Genomic DNA, 17,043 nt, shown 5'->3' with positions numbered 1-17,043 from the left:
TATCTTCAACTAGTGTTGCACAGATATTTACTTAGGCTAGATATTTAATGCTTATAAGCAGACTTACTCAAATTAAAATCAAAGACGTCACATGTTTCGTTGAACAAACAGCAGCACATGGCCCAAGGTTCGTTGTATCCATAGTTTGTGCGATGGGCTGGTTGCCACAGAAGACTGTAGTTACGAAGGGGTCTTTGTGGAATGGAGAAATTGAGTTGATCCAAGATTCGTACAATGGATAAACCGCTCATAAGGCCGGTAGTCTTCAAACGTGGATTGTGCTCTAGGGTCTAGGAAGACCTGCAATCGTTGTACAGTCATCAAAAGTCATCTCTTCAATAAGTAAAAAGCAAAAACTCATTCTACAGAACGACAGAACGAGCGAATCATTTTGTATTCCTCGTGATGAATATTTTTGAACTCATTATAGACTTTGTTTCGTATGCACGAGATTTTTCATATTAAGTATAAACCATGATTGTGCACCATATTCACCAGATCTGTCCATTCCCCTTTCTTTCCCAACACAATTAAAAAAAACTAGAAAATCGAGTTTGGGGTCAAAAAAGTTACAAACCTTCAAAATCCTTAGGGGTCACATTGATCCCAGAACACAGACAAAGAGTTAAGAACAGAACATTTTCAAAGCACCAAACTAATTTGGTTTCCTAATCTTTTCAGACGAATTCTCCTCCCAGGACGAGGAAGAGGATAGAAGCGTGGCCAGTGGCATCGAGAACGGACATCACAACACCAACGGACACCACCATCCGCACAGCAACGGTTGCAACGCTGAAGAAACTGCGAACGACGGTGCTGCCAACAATAGTGGACCTGCGGTAACCTCGGTAGTCGTCGGTCGCTGCCGAGCCCTCTTCAACTACACACCAAAGCTTTACGATGAACTCGAACTGCAGCCGGGTGACATCTTAGATATCCACATCAAACAGGAGGACGGCTGGTGGTTGGGAGCGCTCCGAGGCCAGGTGGGCATTTTCCCCGCGACTTACGTGGAGGAGATTGCTTGAGCGTGCGAGAACTAGGGCATTTTGTATTAAATTGAAATTAATCTGTACATATAGATACGTTGCTAGAGTGAAGTAAGGTGCGATCGCGCTCGTGTGCCTGAGAATCAATTAGGTCTAGTGGAAGGTAGAGTGCCTCGAATATTTTAGTTGTTTGAAAGTTTCCTTTGCTAGTGGAATGTATTTTCTTTTTAATGCCGAAGACTAACCGAAATGAAAGCTTTTTTAACATCACAACCCTCTCTGTTTGCACGAGGAGGAAAGTAATTGTTGAATAATTTATTGATATACTTTGTAAAATGTTTTATAGAACGAAACGAGTTTTAAATTTAAAGAAAGTCTTCCCCAAACGAAACAATGAGCAATAATGCAAACGAAGCAATATTCGAGTTAAGCAGTTCAACCGTTTTGTACATAGAAACTTTCGGATGTAAAAGAAAAGAACCTATAGAAAAATCGTTTTGTATTGTTTCGTATTTAATAAAATTTTTGGAAAGTTTTTTAAAAGCTACCTATATACAAAAATATAAAACATGTCGTTATACTACACAGAAAAAAGACTCTTTTTTTATTTCCCACAATGAGCTTTGCTTGTAAATTCTCTTTGCACAATATTAATACCCCTAAACTCCCTCAAAACTCTTCCTCCGCCATAAAGGAGGAACTCAGTAGCGATGGCCGTCAAGAGGTCGTAGCCCCTGACAGTTTGTGGCGTTTGGAGTGTCGATTGAAAGACGAAGTGGACTTACCAGTGGTGGTGGCGGCGGAGGAACTGGAACCGGGAATGGGATGCACATGCACCCGGACGTCGTTCAACGATTGCCGGCTGCGACTGGCGACGGTTCCCTCCCAGAAGGGATTGTCCAGCGGGCAGCGATCGATGTATTTGCGCGGCACGAACCAATCCAGGAAACGGAGAATCAAGTGGCAAAGCGAAATGACTAGCAGGAATGGCCACACGCCACTGCGGAGGCAGCTGAAAGAGGGGTCAGATTAAAAGCTGAGTTTTATAAGGTTCTATAAGGTCTGCGTATCTTCAATACGATTTTTGCAAAATGACTTGGAGTTATACTAAATCTCGCGTTCAGTATCATAAGGGCGTAACTGCAGTTTCGAAGAAACCGAGAAAATCGACATTAAAATTTTCAACAAACAAAAATATCACATATTTTTTTGGTTTAAAGTGAATTTATCTGAAAATTCATACAAATACTATCACGACATTAGAGTATCCGGTACCATATGAATTTACGTAAAATATGCTGTAAAATGAAATAAATTGTAGTTACGCCGGTATGTCGCTTTGGAAAAAGTTACGCCACGTAGCAAAATCATTAGTTTTTGATAAATTAACAATTTTTATAACACCAAACAGACTCTGAGAGTCTCTAAGAACTTTTTGTTAAAATTTCATACCTACTGGAATCGAACCAGCTTCTCAAGTACGTACACTTTGGACATATTTACAATTAATGAAACAACACTTTCTTCGATAATACCATTTTAGTGTTCATGTATCGTTTACGGGAAAGTTTATCAATTTTCAACCAGAATTTGATCGAATTAAAACGAGTTATTGTTCTCGAAAGGTTTACACTGATGCAATTTTTTTTTAAATTCCGTCATCTAGTGGCCACATTATAACCGATTCCGGAAAAAAATCTATGACTTAAAATTTGCTTACCTGCAGGGGCACAAACGCACAATACCCTTCTCACCCGACCTGACCCAGTGACCCACCGGAATAACTCCGGCCACAGAAATATTTCCACTTCTAGAAACTAGATATGTGGGCCAGTGAACTGACAAAAAATCATTTGAATCCGTTAGGAATTCTCTGAGCGGTGAGGGTTTCAGTATTTTTGCTTTCACTCAGGCCTATACGGGTTTAATAGTGCTACTTAAAAAAAGATCTGGTGATCAAAAGAAGGGAAAATCGTCGATGAAAATGTTAGTAGATAATGCCAACGTAGGAAAGAAGGAGAAAATTGAGACCGTTAGCAATGGTAATGCCAGAAACATAGCAACTCCGTTTTCAATGATTATGCTAAATGACTATTATGCCAAACGACCGCTATGCCAAATTATTTAATGCCAAACGTCTTTATGCCAAATGACGCCCCCCCCCACCCCCCCTCTCGACCTCCTTTCCTTGGCAAACTGGTGAACTGCAGAAGTTGAAGTCAATCAAGCGAGCGGCTCTAAGAAAGTTCACTAAGTAACAAACACCTTCATCGCGCTATTACTATTCAAGGTCGAACTACGAATACCAGCGAGTTAGTCGTCACTGTTTCCAGCAGTATCAGCAAAGCATAGAGCAGAAACTTAAACGCCATCCGAAGTCTTTCTGGAAATACGTGAATGAGCAGCGTAAGAAGTCTGGTCTTCCATCCTCGATGGAATGGAATGGGTAGAACCGCATCGTGCCTCCAGGAGATATGCCAGTTATTTTATTCAAAATTCGCCAGCGTATTCAGCAACGTTCAAATAAGTAATGAATAAGACATGTTAGCAGCCAACAATGCTCCTCTAAACTGACAAACGCTGGACAATTTCGATGGTGACGACAATGCCAATTCCAGCGCCGTATTGCAACTCAAGTCGTCGTAAGTATAACCTGGACCAGATGGAACCCCGTCAGTAGTCCTTAAGAAACATATTGACAGTCTGCTTATTTTGCTGCACAGTTTATTTCGTCTATCAATAGGGTAACGACTGTTTATTTTGATCTTAATCGCTAACAGTTGGCGCCAGTGGCAAAAAGTACAGACAACAACCCTTCGAACATTCAGTTTATCTGTGCTGGCCGTCTAGAGGCGACACTGATGTGTGTATTCCTTTCACTGATCGCGCTACGCTGGATTCTTAAGTTTCTCAAATTTCAAACACAAGCGCATGGAAGAATGATAGTCGGTGAACGTATGGAAAACAATGAGAAACGTAAATTACTTGCAATTAGGAAACTGGATCGAAAAAGTAGTGATTAGAAATCAAGCGTAATATAAATACATAACTTTTTGTGTTTAGTTCATCTTCCATTGTGCTCTCTTTGCTTCAGGATTTCGTTTTTACTACCACTGAAAAAGAGTCATCTATTGCCTTTTCAGTTTTGAACATCGCTCTATTTCCACTGGAATCTTTCCTTCCCGCTGGAAAGCTTCAAAGATGTTTCCAGTGCATAAGAAAGGGAGACGTAAATAATTATCGTGGCATCACATCTCTGAGCTCAGTCTCGAAGCTTTCCGAACTCGTTGTCATAGAACCATTGCTATCACACTGCAACACGCAAAAAAATTGTGCGGTAAAAACTACCATTTTAGGGGGTTAACTTAAGCGCTCGCACCGGCAATTTTCAGCAGACCATAAATGCGCTTGATTTTACCATGTCTGTAGTCGAAATCAGATTGTTGTAAATTATTTCTGTCACATGTACCAGTAATGTGGTGGGATGTACCGTAAACATAGTAAATTGGCCTGAAATTCCATGGTAGTTTCAAGAATGGGCGTAGTCAGCTAAAATAGTAATTTTTACCACAGAATTTTTTCCCGTGAAGCATCAGCTTGACACATAGCATATTCGATAGAGTTCGAACTGATGCTAATACATACCGATCTATCCGCTGCTTTAGACAAGTTGGACCACAACATCGCCATTGCATAACTCGACAGCTTCGGCGTGTGCGGTAACTTCCTGAGCTGGTTCAGATCGTATCTCACCGATCGTCAGTTAAAAGTTGTGATAGAGGACTGCAGCTCCGACAGCTTTCTTGCTACTTCCGGTATACCATGCGTTATTTCAATGACGTTCACTAAGTATTTAAAGCCCCTCGATTATCTTACGCGGACGATCTGAAATTGTTCTTACGAATACGCTCAATAGGGTCCTAAAATATTTAATGAAATCTTGTTTTCTTTTAATAACACGAAAGAGCATGTTACTGCAACTACTTTAGCATTTTTCCCCGCTCAAATAACGGATATATCATATTAAAACTTTAATTTAAAAATTGGATCCATAAATGAACCTTGACACTTGAGATCATGTTTGACGTTCGCTTAGTCGACAAAAACACCACAGGGGTTCAACTTTTCAACACCGGGGTTGTTCCTTTCTGACATTTTGGAAGGGACACAGAAAACAAAATACACCCAAAATTTGAGTTAAAACCAAGGGGTGTGACAAAATTTAAAAAAACTTAAAAAAATGTTTTTTGGACTTAAACCATCGGAAAACATTAGAAAATTGAGTGAACATATGTTTTTGACCTAAACTTAAGCGTTTGCCACTAAAATTGGGACAGGGCTTTAGGACCCTATTGCTGAATGTTTTTTTTTTGCTCAGGACGAGTATCGAACGTGTGGATCACATCAAGGACCTAGGCGTTTTCCTTGATTCAGTTATCATTCAAACAACATATTTCGTACACCGTCAGTAAAGCTTCGACAAGTATTGGTTTCATCTTCAGAATCGCCAAGAATTTCTCAGATGTTTACATTCGCTATTTTGCTCTTTTGTGCGCTCCACGCTGGAATATGCCGCTGCGCTTACTCATTGTTGCCTGTTCAGAAGTTACATGAGCACTGTAGAAGAATTTGGAAATGGATATAAATCAATATCAAAATACTGAGGCGTCCGATTTGAAAACGGTCTTCGGCAAAGTTGTAGCTGATGAATGTATCTCACAGTGTCAACCTAGCTTTAATCCCCAGGAGTACATGGGCAAACACTATGACCGATTGAATGATTTGCTTGTTTTTCCAATACTAATTCCCATATAAATTTTGAAGGGCTTGTGCAATCTCAGTTCTCATCCGAATGAGCTCAAATTTTGGGAGGACACTCAGAATTTGATATTGAATCGAATGAGCGGTGTGGAGCAAAAACAATTTTTTTGAACCACTCTAGTGTACAGTGCATCGACATTACCCTTGGCCTCACAGGTTTAGAAGAAACGGCGGAACACGTTTTGTTCGTGTGCCCGCGTTTCCGCACAATGCGTGACCGCATGTTTGCCACATGCGGTGGGGACACGACCAGACCACAATTCACCACAGTTCATCGATTCTGCCATTCAACCAAAACACAAAGCAGCAGCAGCATCAATACCATCAGGCGTTGCGCCGCCAACGGTTCACACACTGCTTGACTGTTTTTGTCTCTCCACTATGACCGTTTTCGGGCAGCCATTCCAAGGTGAATGATTGAAAAAAGTTTTAAATCATTCAATCGCTAATATTTCGCTAGTGTTTTCAACTAATTGAAATCTATTAGCTCTAACAGAAAGAGTACAATCATTCCGTTGCGATACATATAAACAAGTTCAATTTCATGCTACCAAAGACAAATTAAAGACCTCCATGTCCCTTGCAGTTGTCCAAAATTTTATGGCTCATAAGGTAATCTAGAATGCCGTGAAAAGTGTACTGCGATCTGTCAAACTTGGGTACCTTTTGTACTACCGAGGGACGAAATGCAGTACTAGAAGTGGTACCCAATCTGATCCCGAGTGTGACGGACCTGATGCTACCTTTATCGAGCAAAAATGCAAAACCCCGAAAACCGCAAAAATCGTGTCACCACTGTGCTCGAGTCATTTCGCATTCGGGGTTGAAAAACGTTAGGAAGAAGAAGATTACAGTTTTGAAGAGCCGTGACATTTTTTGGTTTTGAACGGTCATGGTTTGCTTTGGATTTTGATGGTCGTGTAGAAAGATGTAAATTTAGAGGCGGTAAATGTTTGCTCCAGTACTTTTCTCATCACTGGACATGACTCCGGACAATCTGGTTCAGAGGATGTATGAAGACGAGTTTGGCTGGAATGCCGTTTCATCGGTTATCACCCACATCGTCTTGGAACTACAAAGGAGGTGGCGAGTGGACTCGAGGAGTGGCTAGTGCAGACGCTAAACAACAGGTGGTCCAAGAATTCGCAGTCGGCTACGTAGATCATACCGATGCCCTACGGTCGAAATCGACCCTTACAGCAATAAAGTGGCCGCGGGCAGAACATCCTGGTAGCGTTGCTATCGTGGCGCCGGCCTACTGGGTTGGATACTAGCCTCTGGTTGTTCGGGGCAGGTGGAGGCCCCTTCGTCAGCAATCCCAGCTGGTGCTAGCTGATAGGGCCTGAGCCTTCAGTAGGTCAAATTGTGAAATTCGCAGTATCAGTTCTTGATACCTGCGGTGCAGCTGGGCGCGGGCGTTGTGGTCGACCCTGCCCGCCTTCAGCGGACAATGGGAGGTAAGGACCACCTGGGAAGCTGGCAAAGCGCCAGCATGGTACCTTGGTGGACCCCCCTAAGCGTGCCATCGATGTTCGTTGCTGCATGGCTACGCAGCTAACCTGGAGGTTGCGATGTGCAAGCAATGCCTTCTTGGTGGTCCCGGAGAGACGAAGGGTTTGACGGCAATGGGAATGGTTTAGTGGGTTGGGGGTGTAGTCCTGATTACTGCTTGCATGTAGTAAATGGTCCCCAACCCCACACTCCCGAACCTTGGCCCGGCGTCTGTTGAGCAGATTATCCCCCCATTGCTAAAAAAAAACCCTTGGCCTCAGACCCTTATCTCCCCGGAACCACCTTACGGTATTTCTTCGGGAAGGGGCCAGTGCATATAGTACAACACGTGTAGCAGAAGTAGCCTAGGCAAACTCTTCTCCTAGCCGACTTAAACAATATTACAAGCTACTCCGCAGGGCTAATCCTCTGCAGCCAACTCTAGGTCTAACATAACATTCTAACATAATGTGAGTGACAGCCGTAGTTACTGCATTCCAGCACTGTCTATAGCAACCATGTCCTGACAGAAACTGCGTCAGGTGGAAGTTCACTTCCCCATGGTTTCTACTATACCGATCTGACACATTTGGTATTAGCCGATGGGTCCATCTACCCTTAGTGGAGTTATCCCATTCCTGCTGCCAGCTTCTGAGCGTTTCCTCTTTACACGTGTCCCGGACTCCTCTGGTATCCCTTTGGTTGAAGCATTGAACATCTTCCTTGATGATGAGCCCGAAGGGCGTCATCCCGGCCATGATGCACACGGTCTTTTTAGATACCGTCCGGTATGCTCTTGCTACTTTTAAGCACATTATCCTGTACGTGCTTTCCAACCGCTTTAGATTTCTGCTCGTTCTAAGCGCTTTTGACCAGATTGGTCCTCCATACCTTAGCATGTACATATAGATAGCGCCACGCTTGCCATTAGCTTGCGTTTGCTGGCAATTACAGCAGAGTTGTTAGACATCATCCTCGAAAGCACCGCTATAGCCGTAGATGCCCTTTTACAGGCATATTCAACGTGGCTAGCGAAGCTGAGCTTGTCATCGATCATTACCCCAAGATGCCTAAGGGATCGCTTGGACTCTATGGTGCAATCGCCTATCGAGATAAGCGCCCGTTGCTCGGACTTGCGGTTGTTGACCACGACCACCTCAATCTTGTGACGGGCCAGTCCTAGTTTCCTAGACTTCATCCATTCCTCAACTATGGAAATAGAGTGCACTGCTGTCAACTCTACTTCCTCCATTGATTCACCATAAACTACTAGGGTGATATCGTCGGCGAAGCCAACAATCTTAACACCCGTCGGAAGGGGCAGCCTCAGTACGTCATCGTACATCGCATTCCATAACAGCGGGCCCAGGATTGAACCTTAAGGTACTCCCGCGGTAATTCGAACGCTTTTCTGTTCCTCCTCTGTGTCATACAGTAGAATCCTACCATCAAAATAGCTTTCTAGAAGCTTACACAACTACACCGGTACCTTAAGGCGGTGAAGTACGTCTGCTATTGCTTCCCAGCTGGCGCTGTTGAACGCATTCTTCACATCCAGAGTGACAACCGCGCAGTAACGGATGCCGCTCCTTTTATGCTCGATTGCCACCTCAGCGGCTCTACCCCATTTGGCATAATGCCATTTGGCATAATGGCCATTTGGCATAACGGCCATTTGGCATAATTTGAAGACTAATTTCCTCAAATTATTGTTCTCAACTTTTGAACTGATAATGATCTGGCTAAATGAAATGCATGTCATCTTCGATTCGAAACAATATTATAGAATCATTTTCGATTTCCGACCAGCGCCCTCCAAATCACACTTGTAGCTGTGAGAACTCATTCGCGTAGAGATGCTTTGCCTTAAATGATTCAACAATCAGTTGTTGAACGGCTTAAAATCTCGCCTATTGCTGAAGAATATGTGTGTTCCTAATGTTCAACAGCGAGCATTTGATGCATACACTAATTGGCGAATTACCCTATTAGATATTTTACCTTCTTTCAAATATAAGCTGTTCTTTTAGTTTGCAGCGTAGCGAATCATAAGCATGCCATGATCGATTTTTATTTACATCGGACGCCCTTGATACCGTGTTGAATCGAATTTCCAGCTTCCAGCTCAGGGCACTGACCTCAATGATTCCACAGTTGCACGGGCAATGTTGCTGAACAACGATCGGAAACGCGAGGCACGATGAATTTTCGTAGGCATCAAAACAGAATCTGCGAATAAACACAAACAACCGTTCGGGCGCTTCATTCGTTCGTGTTTCATTTTCGAATCGCTGTTTCTCCCGACGCTATCATCGGGTGATTTTCCATCGCTTGGTAATGTGAACGGTACGATCCACGCTGCCTGCTCTTCGCGAAGAACAGAAATATATTCATTTCGATCATCTTCATGTGGGCTTGCAACAATCACGCTAAACTTGCTCCGCTCAAAAATGAGTGCCGAGCGCACAAAATTGGCCTCTTTTCGTGCAGCACAGATTCTGTGCAAAGGGGCTGTACACAGTTTTGTGCAAACGGTGGTAAACAAAACGGAGTTAATGAATTGCGCACAGAGGACGAACGCTTGGAATGCGGAATTCGTTTCCATTTTTGTTTTGCTTCTAAAAACATTAAAAAAAACATTCCAATTTTAAAGATTTTCAGAGATTTTTTCATTTGAATAGCCGAAGCGGAAGCAAATAGGGAAAAAACTTTCGCATTTGCGACCACCTTCCGGCTTTTTGCTAGAAAACATCTCAGAAAACTCCCCATCTTACCAACGGCCAACTGTTTGCTGCCACGCGGGATATCATTGACAGTTCCCTTTCCATCGATCTTGGACAGCCGAAGGCAAAACTTCGGCAACTCACAGAATTAGTGCGACCTACTCAGAATTTTCACTCAGTCAGCCAGTTCTGCATTGGTTGCCTCATTCTGTGTAGTTTTAACACATGCGCTGCGTGGAGCTGGCTTAGCGTGAAGTGTTTGCTTGACTTTACGAGAAGAAGCAACCTTGCAATGAATCACGAGAATGAACAGCACGTGGATAAATGAATCCTACGAGGGGAAAGGCTTCGCGAACCACTTATCGGTGTGTTCATTTTGCTTCTTCGACGTTGCATCCGTTCGTTTTTTGCGATGCTCTTCGTGACGCAAAAATGAAAAATGAATTTTGGCGAATGTTGGATCGCGAAGATGCGTCGATCATTGTTCACGAAGAAGATCCATCGCAACCCTGTGCACGGGTAGAAATCAGAATCCAAAAACAAGATTATGACTCATGATATCATGATTCCAGCGTGTTTTCATCTTATGAAAATACACCATGATTTAGACTCATGATATTCAGAGTCAGATTGCCGTAACGCAACACACGCGTTAGTTTTTTGTAGCCGATTGCTCGGAATCATGATTCAAATGCCAAAAATGCTGAGTCGCGCATCCGTTTATGATCGACAAAATATAAAAAAAAGTTAAAAATAGCATGCATTGAGATTCGAGCCAAGAACCTTCCGATTGTGAGCCACGTACTCTATCACTCAACCACTTTGTCATCTTGAATTTAGAGTGATCGATACGAATGAGATGAAGCAAAGTGCGCCGCTTAGTGTTTTCACACTGGATGTTACGCTTATGAGGAATCATGATTATGACTCCAGGAACCATGATTTGTGATCCTGATATTATGACCTAACCAATTTATGAATTTCATGATTTGTAAATCATGGTGTGGGGATCAGATTTTTATCCGTGTGCTACACCGTTATTGCAAAAACAAACTGTACCTACACAAGGAACCAACGGAACCAACAGACGCTACTCAAGATCAGTAGCATCCTCAATGTGTCGTACTTGTACTGGTGCTCCCATTATTATAACAAACAATAATGATGCAGACATATCTTTCGATTTTTTTTTTCACCCGTCTAACGCGAACCGGCCACAATTGATTTGGATTCCATCGTTCGCCCACCAAGAAGCATGCAACAAATTCATCGGTTCAAACACTACTCGGTGATGTGGTCCATGATATGATTACGCCTAACCGGATTCCTGATATTACTCGGGTACGCTTTGCATGTCAAACGAGTGTGTTTCTGGTTCCATTGCTCGCTCTCGTTTGAGCAAGTTACCAATGGACCAAACACTACTCAATCATGGACACTGTCCTTAATAGCTTAGCTTAGCTTAGCTTAGACTGACTACACATATTAATGGTTGCTATTCCGTGATTGACCGAAGTCAGTGAAAATGCACAAAGAATCAACTAGAAGTTCAGCTGGGATTGGCCATAATCTTCTTCAGTGTGCATAATTCAGTGCCTCTATTTATACAAGGTCAATAACGGCGCCGGCCACGTCCTTGCAGTCAGGTGGGATTGAGGGAAGGAATGTTAGTGTGTAACCTTTGCTATTTGGAGACCGTGTTTACCTCTGCATCTCCACAAAGGTTACTGGGAGGGATGTTTGTTAATGGGGAGGATCGTTGGGTCAAAGGATTCACTTTGATAAGCGATTAGACCATGATAAACAATGATTTGTGAGATATATACATGCTTATACGTAAATATAATTGTTCATATAATTTCTATGTAGAGGAAAATTATGCCGACACTTGAGGTGACGAACCATTCAAAGTTTGTTGAACAAATACCTAAATGTAACATTCCTACAGCTGTCAGTACGAAAGCATGTGTTATTATATTTTACTCATTTGAAAAGAAACAAAAGACTCAATTGGTTGGGACAACATAGAACACTCTTATTCTTATGCCGACACTTACAGTGGCGAACCATCCAAAGTTTGTTGAATGAAGTGAACCTTTCGCAAGTCTACACTTGTAGTGTCGAACCATTCAAAGTTTTTTTAATTACAAAAATAAAGGTATATAAGGGGTGTTCTGAAAAAAAATGTTAAACATAAATAAATCATGAATCAGAGTTTGTGTCGACACTCACAGTGACGAACCATCCATAGTTTGTTGAAACATCATATTTACATCCCACCATTGTAACGATTAAATGTGCAGTCATACATATTTTATAGATTAGAAATAGTAGGCGCGCGACCCGAAAAAAAAACACGGACGACAGCTCGGGCTTTTTTGACGCACTGCCCAGGAGCAAGCGTCAAGGTCGTCGAAAGATCAAAAAGAACGAACCGATCGCGGCACTTTTTAACTTACTCCAACCGAACTCCCCGATCACGCCACTTTTTCACTTACGAGATCGACGCGCGACATGTTTGATCCTGCCCTCGTCGCTCGCTCCGGCAAAAGCAAGCGTCAAGGTCGAAAGATCAAACAGAACTCTCAATCATGGACACTGTCCTTAATACACCAAAAAGTCATTTTTCTTCTACCTTATGCATGGAGAATGTAGAGGACGTCGTAATTATGGACTTTAGTCGAAAAAAATCGGAATTTAGTCCAAAAACATCGTGAAAGGGCCTTTCTCCGGCTTTCAAAGCGTCCAACAATTCGTTATAATTCCCTAAACTGCAAAATCAAAAGAACAGCTCATGGTTGAAAGAAGGCGAATTTTACTATGGGGCTGCCCATTAACCACGTGGTCATTTTTAAGAAATTTCAGACCATACCCCCTCCTGACCACAAATGGGGAATTATAAAGTTTTTATGGACCGTGGTCTTTAACCAGACCCCCCTTTCCGCCGATAAATGACCATGTGGTTCATGGACGACCCCTTATCCTAATTCATAGTCCCATATGCTATGAGATGCCTCTCTTCTTGGACTAAAAATCATTGTCAATATTTCTCGCATACTCTGAGATAACGCCCTAAAAGCCATTGGTAGCCATGTGTGTAACTCGTTGTTTCTGAGCAAATGAAAGAATAAGCATCCAAACCAACATCACGGGCAGGTAGATAATGATCCTTTCTTCGCCATAGCGTTATGAAATAACATGAAAATCCATACAAATGCTCAGAAACAATGAGCTACACACATGGTTACCAATGGCTTTTAGGGCGAGATCAGAAGTTATGCGAGATTTGACCTTTTTCCAGTAAATTTTACTTGTCCTAGCCAAACATTTCAAGCACTTAAAATATTGAAATGTGAAAGAAAACAAATATCTTTTTTAAATTATGCCAGATGGCCGTTATGCCAGATGGCCGTTATGCCAAATGGCCATTATGCCAAACGGCATTATGCCAAATGGCATTATGCCAAATGGGGTAGAGCCACCTCAGCTGTCTGAACGACCGACTGGATGGCGTCCAGAGTAGATTTACCTTTCCTGAATCCAAACTGGTTGTTGGACAGGCCATCCGCACCTTCCCTATACGGTGCTATCCTGTTGAGAATCAACCTCTCCAATAACTTGCCCGTCGTATCTAGTAGACAGATAGGTCTATACGTCGACGGGTCACCTGGTGGTTTCCCCGCCTTTGGTAGTAGCACCAATTCCTGTCGCTTCCATACATCCGGGAAGATTCCTTGATCAATGCAGCGTTGCATCGTGGTTCTGAACATGTCTGGATCCGCGTTCACTGCCGCATTTAAGGCAACATTCGGGATACCATCGGGTCCCGGTGCCTTGTTTGACGCGAATGATTTCACAACTTCTGCCAGCTCTTCGTTCATCACTCTCACCCCTTCTACTCCTTCATCAGCCGCATACGGCGCTGGGGACCATGGGCTTATGGGATGGTGCGGGAAGAGTACATCGATTATCGATCGCAACAACTCGGGCGACTTCTCTTGGAACGCTATGGAACCTTTGGTCTTAGCCATTACCACTCTGTAGGCGTCACCCCATGGAGTCGAATTGACACTCTCGCATAGACTATCAAAGCATGCCCGTTTTCGACTCTTGATTTCCTTTTTGAGAGCCAACTTTGCCTCTCTGAATGCTGCACCGCGTTCTTCTCTTTGTGCTTCTGTGCGTGCGCGTTGTCTGATTATGTCTGAATGAAAGTATCACACCGAACATGATTAAGGAATTATAGATTAAATTAAGTAATTGTTATTAAAAACAATAAATAAAATATGAAATGGGATGACTGTTTCTATTATTTAATAGAATACATGTTTGTTTATCAGATCACGATTAAGGCGAAGTAGGCCATCATTGAAATTTGTACGCGTCGTTGATGATTGTCGTTAATTCATCTCACGATTTCGAATCAAAGAATATCAGTTGGTTTTGCACTGACACAGCTGAAAAAGTATTAGCATACTTCATGCATGTTAGCGCCTACAGTGATACTTTTTCAAGTCAATATAAACTATCAAGACTGAGTTTTATCACTTTGAAATGCAAGCTGAAAAGTCATCATTGTTGCCAAAACGAATGACGGGCTACTTAGCCTTAAAAGAGAGCATATGTTTTCCATAGCTGACATAATAAATGCGCGGTAAACCAATGCATTTAATAGACGACTTTACTTTATTATGCGAGGCGCAGAAATTCTCGCTTCATAATGTTCAAAAATCATTGCAATAAGGTGCCGAGAAGTTGGCGAGAAGGGCGAAAATGCGACCACTTCGACAAAAAATGAAGATTTTTCAACAAATGAACTAAATCCGATTATTTACACGTGTTGTTGAAACATTGCTTGAAAAACCCCATATTGCATTTAAGGATGAGAAGAAGAATAATACTAGATATGCAACTGTAATACAGTAGCAGGTCACAGAGTTTGTATGAACTTTCACCCTAAACAACATTAGGTACATTAATGTGCTTGTCTTTGAAAAACTCAGACAAAATATCAGAGCAATAATGTGTATACGAACCAGTATGAACAAATTCTTGAACAGTGATGCAAAATAACGACTCTACTCACTTGACCATCATTGGTCCGAGTGTGGATTCCTTCTCCTGGAGCACCTTTCGGTAGACCTTCTCCGTCCGACCCGTCACGTTGTCCCAGTTGTACAAGTTAGCTACCATATTGTTCCTCTCGAACGGACAAACCGGCCCGCCTCCCCTCCATTCCCGGCATGCCCCAACCGATCCATCCATGCTGCCATTCATATACATGCACCCGATCTGTTTCTTCTCGGCCTCTCGTCTAATTGCTACCATCAATCCACGGTACACGGATTCCACCGTGGGCTCCGTCAGAATGATTAAGCTATCTGGCAGAACCTCGGGGATTCCTCCGACTCGCGTTGAAACCACCTGCAATCCGCAGGAAGCTGCTTCCACTATCGCCATGCAATAGGCCTCGGTCAGTGAGGTGTTCAAAAAGATGTGTCCTTGCGTAAGAACGTCCCTCACTTGGCTGTGCTCCAAGGCACCCAACATCGTCACCCGATCCTGCATGTTATTCTTCTCTCGAATCTCCTCCAGCAACGCCCGTTTGGGTCCATCACCTCCCACAATGAAATGAATGTTGGGACAATGTTTGAGCTTTGGTAAAATTCCTGCCAGCAGGTCGACTCCTTTGCGATAGACTAACCGCGAAACGACCACCACGTTGATGCGATCCGGATCCGATGGCCGGTGGCACGGGTTTGGGGTGAAATGTGCCGTGTCCACGGCATTCGGTATCACCGAAACCTTATCCTGGTGCACTTTGGCTCGAAGCACCGTGTTCTCTTTACCTGAAATTGAGTGGAATAAATTTATAAGTTGGAAAATGTAAGAGATAGCGTTTGAGTGTCTTTTGAAGATTCTCTGGTTAGGTATTTCGAACCATAATTCACTGCGAGAAGAAAAATATTGACTTTAGTAATCACTTTAGTCAAACGAGACTTCTATTAACAATAGAGGTTGTTAAAGACTTGCATTGAAAAAGAGACCAAGTATCTTTAAAAGTTACAAAATTTCTTAAAAGTGGCTCGCTACTAAGGGCTGGGCACCAACCAAGGGACCCTACTAATGCAAAAAAAAAACTTTGTGGGAGTCAGTTTTTGTCAAAGTTTCATTCTCAAGCTTTGAACGAATCTTTCTGCGTAAATCTGCTTTCTGAACCATAGTTCAATGTGTAGCAATAAAAGAAAGAACACTTACCCGTGTGAGAAACGCAAATACAGTGATTGCAGTTCGCAAGAGATATTTCCAGGAATTTGTTAGTGACCACAGCCGACAAATCCGCGAATCCGAACAAACTGTGATCGGTGAATACTGACTGAAAGCGGACAATCGAATTGAGTCTCAAGAGTGCATTCCTGCATGCAGAACACATCTTACCCTCAACCCGAGCAGCTGGCCCACGTTCATGGCCTCGTGCGCCAACGTGCTGAACGCCGAATGGCCGTGCACGATTTCGATCTGTTCCCGGACCAGGATGTACCTCAGCAGTGGAATGTTACAGATCATGGTCGGCAGAATGACCTGGTTGTAGAACACCTTGATGGGAATGTAGTAAACCTTGAGGCCGTTGGTCATGTAGCGGATGCCCTTCCGGTCGCCGTACGAGTGCGTCATGATGACCACTTTGTGGCCCCGGGACAGCAAACACTGCGACAGGTTGAAGATGTGCTCCTCCACTCCGCCCATGTTCGGGTAGAAGAAATCCGAGGCGATGCTGATATGACAGAAACCAACCGTGATCAAATATATATAAATTCCCTTGATATTATTTGACTTACCATATTCTCATGCTTTGGGGTCAGTACATCACAATAACAGTAATCACTAGAACACAGTTTTATTGAGGAGTAACTTGGTTCAAAGATTACAGGCCGGAAATTTTGATTACCAATTTCCTACCCGTTACATTTAAGCACGGATTCGGCTACTAGCAGCTGACGTGCAAGATTTAAAGGGAA

At 42.9% G+C, this 17,043-nt stretch overlaps 2 protein-coding genes across 6 annotated transcripts in view; one reads left to right on the top strand and one right to left on the bottom strand.

Moving 5' to 3' along the window:
- LOC5566553 overlaps window positions 1-1,527 on the top strand; it is a 126,697-nt gene extending 125,170 nt beyond the window's left edge. For all 5 annotated transcript variants that reach the window (XM_021853257.1, XM_021853254.1, XM_021853255.1 and 2 more), the window contains exon 8: window positions 682-1,527. In XM_021853257.1, coding sequence (XP_021708949.1) covers window positions 682-1,028 — 347 coding nt within the window. In that variant the 3' untranslated portion in view covers window positions 1,029-1,527. The remainder of the gene's footprint in view (window positions 1-681) is intronic.
- LOC5566536 (phosphatidylinositol N-acetylglucosaminyltransferase subunit A) lies at window positions 1,482-17,043 on the bottom strand. The gene is made up of 5 exons (XM_001650881.2): window positions 16,864-17,043; window positions 16,463-16,799; window positions 16,283-16,400; window positions 15,111-15,873; window positions 1,482-2,001 (listed from the first exon to the last, which is right to left on the bottom strand). The coding sequence occupies exons 1-5, from the start codon at window positions 16,872-16,874 to the stop codon at window positions 1,707-1,709; spliced, it is 1,524 nt and encodes a 507-aa protein (XP_001650931.2). The 5' UTR covers window positions 16,875-17,043; the 3' UTR covers window positions 1,482-1,706.

The sequence above is a fragment of the Aedes aegypti genome, chromosome 3 (genome assembly GCF_002204515.2).
Source record: "Aedes aegypti strain LVP_AGWG chromosome 3, AaegL5.0 Primary Assembly, whole genome shotgun sequence".
Lineage (NCBI taxonomy): Eukaryota > Metazoa > Arthropoda > Insecta > Diptera > Culicidae > Aedes > Aedes aegypti.
The sequence above is the reverse complement of the archived record's forward strand: the minus strand, read 5'-3'. Positions and strand labels throughout refer to the sequence as shown.

Excerpts from the sequence above, each read along its gene's own strand:
- LOC5566536 (XM_001650881.2), bottom strand. Across the intron at positions 16,401-16,462 it reads GCCAGCTGCTCGGGTTGAGG|TCAGTATTCACCGATCACAG; the intron begins GTAAGATGTGTT and ends GTCCGCTTTCAG. Across the intron at positions 2,002-15,110 it reads CTCGGACCAATGATGGTCAA|CTGCCTCCGCAGTGGCGTGT; the intron begins GTGAGTAGAGTC and ends CCCCTCTTTCAG.